Source organism: Geotrypetes seraphini, chromosome 4 (genome assembly GCF_902459505.1).
Source record: "Geotrypetes seraphini chromosome 4, aGeoSer1.1, whole genome shotgun sequence".
Lineage (NCBI taxonomy): Eukaryota > Metazoa > Chordata > Amphibia > Gymnophiona > Dermophiidae > Geotrypetes > Geotrypetes seraphini.
In genome coordinates, this window is record NC_047087.1 from 202,812,851 (window position 1) to 202,828,636 (window position 15,786).

Genomic DNA, 15,786 nt, shown 5'->3' on the forward strand with positions numbered 1-15,786 from the left:
AACAGCAGCATTTCCTGGCCTTCCCTGTGCAGAAGCAGCATTTCCCCCCCACACACACACTTTCCTGTGCAGAAGCAGCACTTCCCCCACACAGCAGCATTTTCCCCACACACACTTCCCTGTGCAGAAGCAGCACTTCCCCCCCCCACACACACACTTCCTTGTGCAGAAGCAGTATTTCCCACCCTTCCCTGTACAACAGCAGCATTTCCTGGCCTTCCCTGTGCAGAATCAGCATTTCCCCCACACTCACATACTTCCCTGTGCAGAAGCAGCATTTCCCGCCGCCCCCTTCCCAGCCGCCGCGTTTAAATGGAGAGAAAAGCGCTACACCGCCCTACCGCTGACTTTGGCGTCTTCTATCCACTGCGGCCAACCCTAGCGGAAACAGGAAGTAGTCAGAGAGGGCGGGCCGCAGTGGACAGAAGACGGCAAAGCCAGTGTTAGCGCATTGCAGCGCTTTTCTCAATTTAAACGCGGGTGAAGCCCTGCCATCCCCACAGGTTTAAAAAGACAGGAACTTGAGAGTAAGTAGTTTAAGGCTGCTGTGGCTATATTTAGGAGAGAGTTCTGCCTACACTACTTCCTCAGGGTTAGGTTCTGTTGTTTACAGAAACTGACAGACCCAGTTTGTGCAGCAGTTTCTGAGATGAGCACTCCGTAAATTCTCTTGTCTTGTCAGGTTTCATTTATTTTTAGGTTCAATTTTAGTTGCTAACGGTGGTTGAAGCAGTAAAGTGCTGCTCTCACTATGGGGCATAGAGTAGCATTGGGACAGTGTACTCATTGTTTTCTGGCTCCCTCTGAGTCAGACAGTATGTTGAGATTTGCGGGACCATCAGATTTCCATGCGACTGAATTGGTAATGAGTTTGCAGGATTCTGGCACTTCTGCCTCCTCGGTGGCTGTTTCAGTTTCCCACAATTTTTCTCCTGTCGGTGAGAACAATATGGCTGCAACTCTCTGCTGGATCAGAGTCCAGTTCCCAGTCGGATCTGTTGGCTGCTGCAGGGCTTCTTCATGGAAATCTTTGGCGGTGGTGGTTTTGGCGGTGAGTGAGGGTGGGAGGGGGGAGTCGCCGGCTGTGCTGTGCTTTGCTTTCCCGATCTGGCCGCCACATACGCACTCTGACCACGGACCTATGGATCACAGATCAGGGATCACAGATCACGCAGGTCTGAGTGCGCATGTGCGGCTAGCGTTTTATTATATAGGATATATATATATATGGGTCTTTTACTAAGGCACGCTTGCCGATTTAGCGTACACTAAATGCTAACGAGTCCATAGAATATAATGGGCGCATTAACACTTAGTGAGCACTAAATCGGCTAGCACACCGTAGTAAAAGAAGCGGTATATGTTTAGTATTTTTATTGTTAGTAGATCATTTTGACTTGGTCATTTTAAAAGTAGCTCGCAAGCCAAAAAAGTGTGGGCACCCCTGGACTACTATATTTCTCTCTCTTTGCTGGCATTAACTCTACCCTCATGCACAAACTACAACTGATACAAAATACAGCAATAAGACTAATATTCAAACAGAAAAAATATGATTCCATCTAATCTTACTATAGTAGACTGCACTGGCTACCTATTAATGCTTGCATCACCTTCAAACTATCATGTGCAATATTTCACATCCTGTATGCAAACTCCGCAGAGCCACTTATAAACCTTTTCGTAAACTCCCGGTCAATATCAGCCAGAAAGCTTAAAACATTTCAATGAATCCTTCCCTCTCTCAAAGGTGTAAAATACAAGGGCATATTTAACTCACTACTCACCTACCTCAGCACGAAGACCTGGAACAATCTTCCAATAATTATCAAGACAGATCCAAACTACCCCAGATTTCAAAAGAAACTGAAGACGTTCCTTTATGAGAAGATATATATTCCATCGATACTTAACAAGTATGCTCTTCCACAGCAACCTACACAACATTTCATCCTTCCAGAAACCACAAGAACTCCCTCCCCAAAAACTCTACATGATATAAACTCTATATTGTATAATTGCACCAATCTACTAATATCTAACTCAATCTACTAGTATTGAACTTCAAACTGCTATACTTTAATTCGAATGACAGTGCAATGTTTCCCACTGTCGAATGATTACTACATCTCCTATCTTTGGTAACTACCTCATAGTATCCTGCTTACTTTATATTTCATTGTTGCAACTCCTAAACGAAATGTGACCCAGAAACTGAAGATTAGATTAGTTTGGACATTGATGATCTGCAGAGAGGATTAGGCTAGGAAGGGGTTCAAAACCCTGTTGTTTTCTCAATCTCTGTCAGCTCCACTAACTCACCAGGGGAAATATTTTTACATGAACAGAAAAACCCTAAAACTCATTCAGTCTTTTGATATTGTACACATGAGGGTTGATTCATAAGTCATGGCAACTATTTTTTTCTCTCAAAAATGCGCCAACATTGGAAATCTAATACTGTATATACATTTGAAAGTGTGTGATATTTAGTTCTTAATGTTGCCACCAGTTGAGATGAATGCAGCAGTCTCTGGTAGGGGAGAAGCAAAAAAACATGACATTTGAAATCATAATTTTATTAACAAATAAGTAATAAATGTTAGCTGTCTCACGAAACTGGCTTGTAACTGTTGTCATGTAGGATTGTGGTGTTGTGCAATAGTTCTGGCCATTTCTCCTGTCCTGCACAATGAATGTGGTACTGCAGAAATTACTTGTAATACTGTGCATTCACAGTGTGTCCCTTGCACACTGGATGACATACAAGACAAGCCAGGAGACTTTACTGAAGAATGTTACCAGTTAAATAGTTTGCACTTGTACTTTGTTGTTCATGTTGTACACTACATGCCATAATAAAATGATTTCAAATGTCTTTTTCTTTTTTGCTTTTCCCCCTACCAGAGATGCCTGCACTCAGCTCTCATCTAGTAGCGACATTAAGAAGTACATGTCACACAGTTTCAAACGTATATATTAGATTTCCAGTGTTGGTACATTTTCGAGAGAAAAAAATAGTTGCAATGACTTATGAATCAACCCTCATATATATATTGTAAACCTGGCTTACCAACAGGCGGTGTATCAAATAAACATGAAATGTGAAATTTAAAAAGAACCCTGAAAGAACAATATTCTAAGGGGAAGGTATCAGTGAACCAAAATATACAACTCTAAGGCCCTGATTCTGTATAGGACGCCCGGGAGGGGTGTCTATACAGAATCGGGCCTACACTAACCCCGATTCTGCAACCGGCATCCATGTAACAGACGCCAGTTAGAGAATCGGGTTAGAGTAGACGTGGTCGCTACACTTATCGCGGCAAGGGATCTTCCTGCCGTGATAAATATAGCAGCCGCCTGTCCGATCGCCGGTAGGAGGGTACCAAACCCCTCCTGCCAGAACGCCGCACCCCCTCCGGACCCCCCCACGTTACCACCCCCCTAACCTCCCCCCAACTAACCTTTAAAAGCCTGGACCAATCAGGCCGTAGGCATAGCGGGTCCATCCATCCCCACTTACCCTAAGGCATACACTGCCTCCATTATAGGCTAATTTCTTTCATGCATATTCATTGTGGCTATCTTGAAAATGACTGGCAAGGGGGTACTCCAGGACCGAGTTGAGAAACATTATGTAGTGGCCATAGTGGGAGTGATTTTACTTTTTACAGGCGATTCTCAGCATAATAGCATGCAAAATATATGCACGCTATTTGTGCAGAGAATCGACGGTAAAGGGGGGGGGAGACCGTGACTAGCATTTGCTCAGATGAGTAATTGCTAAGTACAGCTCCTCCTTCATGTCAAAAGTTTTTTTGGTTTTTTTTTTAAACCCCAAACAAAAACATACCCAAAGGTTGCTACTCTTCCTGCCAGAGGCTCCCCTTGCCGGGATAGGCTCAGCTGGCAGGAAGAGCTGCGATGCCCATTCACTCCTGCCGTTGGGGACCCACACCCCCCCCCCAAGGGTTCCCCACACCCCTCATTCACATCTCTCTACATGCATATTCACTATGAATACATGAAACCTGACTGTTTATGGGGTCCCCAGTATAGGTTTGAGAAATCCTGTTCTAAACCCATGTTGTGTTAATCATTCCTATTATAAATGAAACTCCCCTAATTCCTCATTCAACTTGTTTGTCTTGAATAGATTATAAGCTCTGTCAATACCCAGTGTCCCTGTCTTCTATGCTCCCTCCATGCCCTGCATTAGAGAATGACACGGTGACAAAATTCATCACCGTTCCCGTCCCCGCGGATAACCGCGGGAAATAATCCCATGTCATTTTCTAGTGTCTATTTCAACCTTGGTCCTTCTACACCAGCATTCTTCAAAGCAAAGCTTGCAGGTCAGTGATTGTGGCCATTCATACTCTGATTCTTCCCTCTCTCCTTAAAGAATGACATGAAAATGGTTTCCCGCGGTTATCCGCGGGGACGGGGAACGGTGATGAATTTTGTCACCGTGTCATTCTCTACCCTGCATCTCTCTTCCGTGTCCTTGTGCCTCCCTTTACTCAGCTTGTCTCCTCTCTTTTCCTCTCCTCCTGCACACCCTACCTTGGGGCCAGCATCTTGTTCCCTTTCTCCTTCCACTGGTCCAGCATTTCCACTCACCCAAGGTTCCAGTCTATCTTTTCTCTCTGCTACCACCAATCCAACATCTCTATTCTTCTCTCCCACCTAGCCTCGCCCTCACTTCCCTCTAACTCCCTTTTCCCAAGGAGTTTGGAATCTCTCCCCTTTCTTCCCTGCCCCATCAAGTCTACATGTCTCTCTCTCATACACCCCATTCCCATGGGTCTAGCACATCTTATACACTCTCTACCCCTTGCAGGTCCAGAACACTATGTTTCTTCCCATCAAGCTGGTCCAATATCTTTCCTTCTACCTTGCTTAACACCCTCCCCCCTTACAGTTGATACCAATGCTCCCAAGGTCTGACTTGGCATAAGCAAATGTTTTTCTTCAAAAGCGAAGGGCTTAGTTGATATAAGCGAAAAAATTTCCATTACATTATTAACAATTGTTACCATGAGTCTGGAAATGAACGACCATATAAAATCTGTGAGCAAGTCTCCAAAAATGTATGAGCAATTGCTCATGTGCTCAGCTTAGAGGGAACATATGTTGGTACCAAGAGTAGCGATGCAGATAAAGACATGCTGCTATTGATCAACACACCCTCAGTCTTCACTGTGTCCCTCCTCTTCTGATGCAGCTTCCTGTGGGTAGGATGCACTAGAAGGAAGGCTGCAGGGACTTCTGATCAGAAGCAGTGTCTCTGGTTCCAAATCACTGCACTAAGAGGAGGATTCTCAAAAGTTACTGTGTCCTTAACAATGGTTGCTAAACCGGTTCCAGCTGGTTTAATGTGCCAGCATTTTACTGGCCGATTATCAGCATGGCCTTTTCTGAGCTTCGTAGTAGTCTCTGACTCTGCCATGCAAATGTAGGTCATTAATATTAAAATAGTAGTAAAAAGGGCTTATCGATATTTAAAGGAACACTCCAGGCGATTCTCTATCATCCTTGGGTAGGAGGGGGCATCCCTCCTTCTGGGGATGTATAGGGTATTTGGGGGGGGACTTTTTATTTCTGCTGCTCTCCCTGCCATTTGTGGCTCAGTTATTTGGGGGCAGGGAGAGCAGCTTTGACAGAAGGGAGGAGCTGTGCTTCATGAATGCTCTTCTGAGCAATCACTAGGCACAGTTCCTCCCATTGTTTACCGGCGATTCTCCGCACAAATAGTGCGCATATAATTTGCATGCTATTATGTTGAGAATTGCTTGTAAAATAAAAATCGTTCCCACTACAGGTACATCATCGACTCGCCAGGCAAGTTTTGAGAATCTTTTCCTGAGTGCAGACATAAGCTTGCTGGGTTGCGACATAGAGCAGGGGTCTCAAAGTCCCTCCTTGAGGGCCGCAATCCAGACAGGTTTTCAGGATTTCCCCAATGAATATGCATGAGATCTATGTGCATGCACTGCTTTCAATGCATATTCACTGGGGAAATCCTGAAAACCCGACTGGATTGCGGCCCTCAAGGAGGGACTTTGAGATCCCTGACGTAGAGGGAAGGTTACTAGACCATCAGGAGGAGTGGGACAGTGAAGTGAGAGAGCATGCCTGACCTGCGGGCCAGAAGAAATATAAAGAAGAGTGGCACAGCAGGTTGCCCCTACCACTGAGCCACTCTGGGTATTTTGCTTTGCTCTCTCTATAGTAGCTATGCATGATCATTTTACAGCTCTATCATAGGCCTATTTGTGAACCAAGTTTTATTATTACTCGCCCAGCCATTTTTTTTTTTTTTGTTATAGAGAAAAATAAAAGGGATCACATTAGTTTGAAACATAATATACTGTACATAGTGAATATGGTAATTTTATATCATATAGGAGCGGTGAAAGGGAGTCATAACACTGCTAGGAGTTTCACAACTAAGATTAAAGAAATCCAATAATTTACTTACGACGCTGTCGAGGGACAACATACAGATAGGGTTACCAGACGTTAGGATTTCCCTGGACGGCTTTTCAAAACCCGGCTCTTTGTCTGGGTTTTGAAAAGCTTCTGGCAACGAGCGACATCGGGACAGCATTCGCGCATACAACACAGTGACGTCACACCCGCGCATGTGTGAATGCCATCCAATATCGCTTGTTGCTCATGCAGGTAGAGGGGGGCGGGACGTGGAGTGGAGATGTGGGTGGGGGGTGGGAGCAAAACCCAACAAAAGTAAGCAGTATCCAGTCCAGACCCCTGGAAAAGCCCTGCAGCAGAAATACAAAGACATCTCACATATGATGTATCAGTAAAACATGCAGGACTAGGAGAGGTCTATTAAGTCAAAGAAAGCTAATATGTTTTCTGAGTAGAAGACTGACTGAGGTACAGACAACTTGGGGTTAATTGTTTTGCCCACTTTCTTATAGGTCTTTATCTTTTTTTTATTTTTAATCATATGTGCAACTCATGCTTGAAATGAGACAGATGTGTATTTCTAAGATCATTTTGAATGCCAAACTATTTTTTTTTTAAATACTAATGTTAAAAAAATTAAAATTTGATATATTATTGGTGATTTACAATAAGCACATTGAACATCACTCCTTAATTTTTCTGTTTCGCATCAGGCGCACTTACACTGCTTCAAGCAACAGAATAAAATTTTTTCCCCAGAGGTTTAAATCACTATCAGATTGCAAGGCGATATTCACTTTAAACAAGCACAGAGGGGGTATAAGCTGCACGAAGCAGCAGATACTACTCTGGCAACCTTGATGGACAGACCGGATGGACCACAGAGGTCTTCGTCCACTGTCATTTACTATGCAATTACGTGATATCACTAGATACTGTTTAGCACACTTCAGGATTATGCCAGCCTTTTAACGATGCATAGACACTGCATTTGCTAGGAACCAGCTGGGAATGAACAACCTGACCGCAATATTCCAATGGAGATCCTCCATGGTCAGGCTGCAGTGCCAGAACTCCTAAATATCCAAACAAAGCTATTCAATGCCATGGCAGCAGTGCCAGATCTCAATATGCAAAGAAAACCTCTACAGTAACAGCTTTGTTAATCAGTCAAAGCTTTCCCATGCCAGATCTTCTAATACCCTAACAAAAACATTTCACTGGCAGGCTGCAGAACCAGTTGGTGACTAAGAACCTGAATACAGTGTAACTGGAGGGATTCACACTGCCAAGGTGGCCTACCCTCTAATCTTCCACCTTTCCTCTTCATTGTAGCTACACCCTGACTGAGTGCCCTTCTACAATTCATTAATACAGAAATATTATTTTAAAAAATGATGTTTTTAAGGAGGTATTAATGTGCATTTCATAATTTTCCAGAACGTACCAGACTCAATAATTGAGTTTCACTGACCTCAAACATCACATTTTGGAGATCTGCTGATTTTTATATTAAAAAGGGCAGGCTTTAAAAATACACCCAGGCCTTATATGTACACATTCACTACCAATACCATATTCAGTCTTCAGCTCTGCTCAGCTGAAGGAAGGAATCAGTTTAATGTTTGACATATTTTAAAAATATTACCCATTCCCTTCCCCTCAATTTCCCCCCCAAACTTTTACTTTTTTGCGGTTTCCCACCCATAATCACCTGCTTTCGTCCCTAGATCAGGGGTAGGCAATTCCAATTCTCAAGAGACCTGGGCAGGTCATCCATAATGAATACGCACAAGACAGATTTGCATACCAGAGGTACATTCATTGGGAAGTTAATGAAAACCTAAGCTGTCTGGGTCTCTTGAGGACCAGAATTGTGTACCCCTGCCTTAAAACACATTCCTTACAATGAAACCTGGGCTAGAAAGTGAATAACAAAACTCAACAGCTTAAGGGAAGGGGCAGAGAGAGAATTACTGTTTTATTTTTTGTTTGTTTTAACCCGATTTTCTCTCAAATACAAGAAACCAGGCATATGCCTTAGAATGCAGCAAACCTGGCCTATTCCCTAACCATAAGGTTACCAGATGTATGGATTTTGAAAATCCAGCAGTTTGTCTGGGTTTTGAAAGGCCCTAGCTCTGGTAGTGCTCGGGACCCCGAGCATGCAAAAATACAATGCAATGACATCACACATGCAACATCAGTACATCGCATATGTGTGCGCTCGGAGGCACTCCAGATGTGGCCCTGAGCTCAGCGAAGGAGAGGAGATGAGATGAGGCTTGTGTGGGGGGCGGGACTGGGGCGAGGTCATGTATCCTCTTTTTTTACTTCTACAAATATGGTAACCGTACCCAACCAGATCTCCATCTGACTCATTTGCCTGTAGCCATCAATGGCTATCAGAACTGAGTATTCAGTCCCACCAACCAGATTACTTCTAAGTCAGTAATAATTCAGATCACAAGCATGGCACTACAGACCCTTTGCTTCTACTTAAAATGCATTCCAACCATGTGCTAAGCACTCTTCTGACAGTGTCTGCCACCTCAGAGTCCTTTCCCAGACATTACCTTCAGATCCCTGTGCACAATGTCATGCTGGTGAATGTGATTCACGCTCTCCAAAATCTGGTGGATGCAGTGACTGGGGGGAAAAAAAAAAATATCAAAAGAAAATAGGAATTAGACACTTTTCTCCTATCATAATTCCCAGGTTTCAGCATAAATACACACATAAATTTACTGTTCCCGCTTCACCCCCATCTCATTGCCCTTAAGAAAGCCTTTCTCTGCAAGCTCCAAAGAGAGTGAATGGATTAGTACGTAAGACAAAATGGAGGACAAATCAAGGCTCTTCAAATTGGTCTTTTGTCTTAGCACAAATAAAGAAAGAAAACAGTGAATGGAAATATTACAGAAGGGTCCAGGTTGTTAAATCATATCCAGCATTTTCAGAGTTAATTCTGCTTCAATTAATTTTTTGGGGGGGGCACTTACTGAAGTAACAAGAGAGATCCAAGAGCTCCTGGCTGCATTGAGATGTAAAGTTTTGAGCAATTAAAAAAAATTATTTCTACTTTTAATATTTGTAACTATTGAAGAAATTGTACTCTGCTGCACTTTATGTCATGCAAGGAGAGAGTTAGGGTGTGGGAAAGAAAAGAGTCATTGTGACCTCAAATGTAAGTCTGCAGTACGTGCACACAGCCCTCGTTTTTTCTCCTCTTCAAAACACACTCAAAAGTTGCTGCAGCCCAGTGTGGAACTTGTTGCTTAGCAACAGGTGCAACAAGGTTTTAGAATAAACTGGTCTCCGATTCCCACAGAGAAGGGCTCTGGATCTCTCCCCCCCCCCCTTAGAGCCACAAGTTGCTTTCCTTTGTCTGCAGAGGGTTGGGGTGATACACAAGCTTGCAGAAACAGCTGGACTCATCCAACGTCAAAGACCCCCTAAAAGTAGGTAGTGAGGGAAAAGTAGAACGATCTGGGAAGACAATCATTTGGCAACCACCTTTAAATGTATTATCTGCAATACATATTACACACATCAGCCCACAAGCCTCACTGTCTGTTCAGGTAGAGAAACTGCTGAGGTGGGCAACAAAAATTTAAAAAATACAGTACTCTAAACTTCAATCATCCCACATGCCATCTGTGCCTGTTATCACCTTTAATGGATGCACAAGCTTATATCACAGAGCACACAGGAGGCATCACATAGACATACTCCATACAGCTAACATGGAACAGTGAGCAATTCCAGCACTACCAAATTCTCCATTTAAATTGCAGTCAGAGAAAAATAGAGAGGGAGGGAGAGAGAAACAAAGCAGGAAAATGCCAGAAAGCCAAAAGCAGATGGGGAAAGTAATGCAATCTATTTCTAAATGCAGTTGAGCCATTTTGGGGGAACTTGGTTACAGAGAATCCAAAGGCAGCCTTAACACTCCGTTTCTAGCATTTTATGGGAACAAAATCCACCACCAGTAAGCAGTCTCCTGCTACAGTGAGCAATCATTGGCAAATCTGACTGCTTTTAGGATGGTAGAAAGTGTAAGAAAGCACAACAAATTCTGCTAGCTTAGTAAAATGGCATAGAAATGATGTCGTCAAAACAATATCGGGAACACAATACCAAAAAAGTATAACAATGAGGGAGTAAAAGGTATGATATAAAAATCAGAGAAGACCCCTCCCTTGTAAATATAAATACTCTTCAGAGAAAGCTTTACATATGGTAGGATTTAGCTCAGAGACATGGAGGGACAATAAAGGGGGCGGACCCCCAACCACCTCACCACCTAATCATCACTTAGTTCTCCACACTTTTTAGCTTTTTTTATACTTATTTTTATCAATTTTTTAAATAGTGAAAAATGTTAAAGTCCTGCTGCTTGGTATGAAGCGAGGTTCAAAGATTAGTTATTTGGTTTCCTGATGCAGAAATTGAAACGTGTTCACGTTGAAACCAAAGAACCGCTACATAGCTAAGTGATTTATTTTATAAGTGATATTGATGAAACATTTTTCACTATTTAAAAAATTGATATAAAGAATAAGTATAGAAAAAGCTAAAAAGTGCAGAGGACTAAGTGATGATTGGGTGGTGAGGTGGTTGGGGGTCCACCCCTTTATTGCCCCTCCATGTCTCTGAGCTAAATCCTACCATATGTAAAGCTTTCTCTGAAGAATATTTATATTTACAAGGGAGGAGTCTTCTCTGATTATTATAGAAATGATGTCTGCATAGTCAGGCTTTGCAAAATATTCACAAACTTCACTCAGGCATCAGAAACAGCAAAGGTTCCTAGAGAAGTACTGCATGCGGTTGAGAGGGAAATGCAAGTTCCAATCCCAGACTTGGAGATGCTACAGAAGCAGCAGTCTCAACCTTTCAAACAGGGACAGAGACATGTTGGGTTCTGAAAGCAGTAGGAAATGGTCCTATGCATGAACTAAGCTCAGTGTAAAATCAAGCACATGCATGTTAGGTACAGCCACTAGGTGGCAGCTAAGAGTAGCCTCTCTGATACTTTTATGCTGAAACACCTTCCCCATCTGACTTTCCATAATCTGTGACTATGCAAGGAGGATAAAATCTGCTACTGAACTATCTTCCTTCCTCAGTAACTGTGGTAACTGTGAAGGACAAAGCTGTTTGGCAGGAAGGCTGGGATTTATCTCTTCAGAGCTTGCATGAGCAACAGGATAGTATTTACTACTCAGGGAAAATCGACTAGACAATTAAGGGCCCAATGCACAATGCTTCAACGGCATGGTAAAAATTATCAAGGCAGGAGTGATTTTTCCCCAATGGATTATGGTCAGCATGAATAGCATGCAAATGATATGCACATTAGTCGTGTGGAGCAGCGCTGGTAAATGGGAGAGAAACTGTGCCTGGCACTTGCTCAGAAGAGCAATCGCTAGCACATCTCCTCCTCCTTTAAACCACGCCCCTCCACACACATACCCGTTCTCCTTCCCTCCCAGCTGATTCGTGGTTTCTCCTGCAAGTTCCGGAGCCACAATCAGCTGACCTGTGGGTTCCGAATAAGGAGCTGGCAGGGGAAGCCCCGATCAGCTGATTGCAGCTCCGCTGGCAGGGGAAGCTGTGAATCAGCTGATGTGAAGCCCCTGCCAATCCTCACCAGCACTTGCCAAAAAATTGCTAGTCGTCTAGTAGGATGGGATAAGCTGGGCCGAGCCTCCCTCAAAGAACCTCCCCCCCACCCCCCAATTGCTCAAGGAGCTGAACCTCCTTCCTCCTTAACACTTGGCTGGTTGTACAATCCCTGACACAATGACCCCCCCTTCCATCCCTACCTATCTGTATCTTATTTGGAAGGCCAGCAGGAGTTGGTCACTCCCTCCTGCAGGCAGGCCTGCCTCTTCAAAATAGTGGGCCTTCCTCTTCTATCCTGAGCCAATCAGGGTTTTAGGCTAGATACAATTCTTTGCCAATTTTATTCAAATATAAATCTCTCCTGCCTTTTAATACAACCCTATCCCTGAACTGATCACAGCTTGCTGTCTTTTGTCTTAGCAAATCTCTGAACCCTGCATGCCCACAATCCCTAATTCACTTTTCTCGGGACCTTACCAAATTGACTTCTGAATCCCTCAAATCAACTCTACATTTCTAAGACCATGACTTCTCTAAACTCACCACTGATGGGCAAGTTACAAAATGGGACACATTTCTCACTAAAGTATTTGATACAGTTGCTCCACTTCTTCCCAGCTTCCATTTCATCAGAACAAACACACCATGGTTTAAACCAGGGGTCTCAAAGTCCCTCCTCGAGGGCCGCAATCCAGTCAGGTTTTCAGGATTTCCCCAATGAATATGCATGAGATCTATGTGCATGCACTGCTTTCAATGCATATTCTTTGGGGAAATCCTGAAAACCCGACTGGATTTCGGCCCTCAAAGAGGGACTTTGAGATCCCTGGTTTAAACCATCTTTAAAAAATAACACTGGAAATATCATTGTAGCCTTGATTCTCTTGCTCTCTACAAAAAACGGGTCCGTATCTACAAATCTTCCATTACTAAAGCAAGCAAAGACTATTACTCACAGTATATTAGCAGGGCCCCCAATACTGCTGCTCTTTATTTTAGCCTCAAGATCCTCAACACTATTTCTACTCCAGTCACCATGTTTGCCTCCCCACCATCTGCCTAAACACTAGACACCTATTTCTCAGCTGAACTATCCACTCTTTGTGAGTCCATGGTACCCATCAGTCCTATAGCCACAAACACATAGAATAGAAACACAGAAGCATGGTGTTAGATAAAGGCCAAATGGCCCATCCGCAGTAACCATTATCTCTTTCTCTCTCTGAGAGATCCCAAGTGCCTATCCCACGCCTTCTTGAATTCAGACACAGTCTCTTGTCTCCAACACTTCATCCGGGAGACTGTTCCACGCATCTACCACCCTTTCTGTAAAAAAGTATTTCCTTAGATTACTCCTGAGCCTATAACTTCTTAACTTCAGCCTATGCCCTCTCATTCCAGAGTTTCCTTTCAATTGAAAGAGACTTAACTCATGCACATTTACACCACCTAGGTATTTAAACGTCTCTATCATATCTCCCCTCTCCTGCCTTTCCTCTAAAGCAGGGGTGTCCAACCTTTTGGCTTCCCTGGGCCGCATTGGCCGAAAAAAATGTTTCTGGGGCTGCACAAACGTGCAAATGCTGCAGCATGACAGAGGAGTTAGCCGGCAAGACGGTAAACACCCGGAGGCAGCAGAGGAAAACACTGCATCACCCTTGACCGGGGCTGCACAAAATACTTCATAGGGCCGTATGCGGCCCTTGGGCCACAGGTTGGACACCCCTGCTCTAAAGTATACATATTGAGATCTTCAAGTCTGTCCCTATATACCTTTCCCACAAAAAACACAGAATTTCCCTCCCCCCCCCCCACTACCACCAGCTCACTGATCAGTTTCCATCCCCCTGCTCTCTTCACAGTGGTTTCAGATGCATAGACTGCAGGGTATGAAGCCAACCCTTGATTCAATCCTCACCACCATTCTTAAGTGTCACACATCTGTACTAGGTCCCTATATTCATGCTATGGTCTACACAATCCTCTCTCAAGGTCTTATCAGTGGCGTAGCGAAGGTGAGAAGAACCAGGGGTGGTGGTGGTGGTGGTGGTGGTGGACCCCCCCCCCCCCACTGCATTGGTATTGGTTTGCCCTTTGACATCACTTCCTAAGCGTGGGACCTGGAAGTGATGTCAGAGAGAGCACTGATGCCGATGCAGGCAGCAATGTTGCTCGCGCCGGAGAAGTAAAAAAAAAGGTATGGGGAAGGAAAGGGACGAATACACACAGCAGGGGGAGGACCCTTTGTGTGGGTTAAATGGTGTCTGAGGTTTGGTAAAAAAAAGCGAATGTGTCCTCTAATTTTTAAGGGGTTGTTTTTGTCTTTGCTTGTCTTTGTCTATACTGCTGTGTTTTCCAGATCCTCGGCTGTTCCAGCTCACTTGTAATCTACCTCGAACGGTTTAGTTTCCTGGCTTCCCGATGCTTTACCGAAGTGACATCATATTGTTAGTGCCCATATATTTGACTCTAACAGCAGAACCACACGCGCTTAAGGTGCGTTACTTTGTGCAATCTTTGTGTGCAATTTCAGTATGCATTCTTTTTCTAATTCTTCGCTTTTGCGTTATTATCATGCATTCTCTTGGCCTGATTTTATTTTTATTTCGGATTATGTGTGTCTTCCAAGCCACTCTTATCCAATGGGGCCATTGACCTATTCTCTATCAGTTTACTCCTAGGCAGGTTAAGATACGTGACTCGTTTCTATACACTTCTCTTTCTATTCTGCCACCTACTGTTTCTAACTCACTCTCTGCTCCGTTAATTGCTGTGCCATTTGAAATAAATATCATCTAAGATTTAATTTTGGCTCATAATCCAAACTTTTGCTGTCTTACAGAAACTTGGCTTCATAACTCCAATGCAGCTTGCCTAAACCAAGCAATTCCTTCCAGTTACTGCTATCAAATATGCAATCATCCCTCCCGTAGAGGTGAGGGAGTTGCTCTTGTGGATCCTCCTCAAAAACCATCCCGCTATTGGTCAGTGTACCTCAAGGCTCAGTCCTGGAGCTACTACTTTTTTCCATCTATACTTCTTCCCTTCGTGCTCTAATCTGCTCCCATGGTTTTCAGTATCACCTCTATGCTGATGATTCATGGATCTACGTCTCTACACCTGAAATCTCTACAGACATTCAGGCCCAAGTCTCAGCCTGCCTATCTGACATCATTACCTGGATGTCTCACTACCATCTAAACTTAAACATGGCCAAGACTGAGATTCTTATCTTTCCTCCTAAACCCACCTCTCCTCTCCCAACATTCTCTATTTCTGTAGACAATGCCCTCATCCTCTCTATCCTGTGGGCTCACAACCAATCTTCCTTATGGACCACTAATTTCAAAAATGCTCTAGATACTCTTGCAAAATCAAAAACATAGGGGTGGATCTGTACATATTAACTGGGAATCAACACAGAAGATGATTTATAAATGTAATGTAATTATTGTTAAAAGTAGCCCTGACATGGTCTGTGTTTCGGCTTAAGAGCCTGCCTCAGGGGTACATATAAAATCAAAGAAAAATGCACAGGACTGCGTTGTACAAATCAGTGTTCATTCAAACCGCCATAAAACCACAGTAGTCACTTAAAGTGGCAAAACACTCATTCTCACTGAACGTGATACTCTTGCACCTTTACAGTTTCATTATCAATCAATCAGATTTTAAAAAATTAAATTGTGAGATAAGCGCCTATCCTCTTAGGCGTGA

The 15,786-nt window shown here is 43.5% G+C and overlaps 1 protein-coding gene across 19 annotated transcripts in view; it reads right to left on the minus strand.

Annotated features, from left to right (window-relative positions):
* CAMK2G (calcium/calmodulin dependent protein kinase II gamma) overlaps nucleotides 1–15,786 on the minus strand; it is a 543,897-nt gene that overhangs the window by 229,718 nt on the left and 298,393 nt on the right. For all 19 annotated transcript variants that reach the window (XM_033940484.1, XM_033940503.1, XM_033940486.1 and 16 more), the window contains one exon: nucleotides 9,015–9,087. In XM_033940484.1, the coding sequence (XP_033796375.1) occupies nucleotides 9,015–9,087 (73 nt within the window). The remainder of the gene's footprint in view (nucleotides 1–9,014; nucleotides 9,088–15,786) is intronic.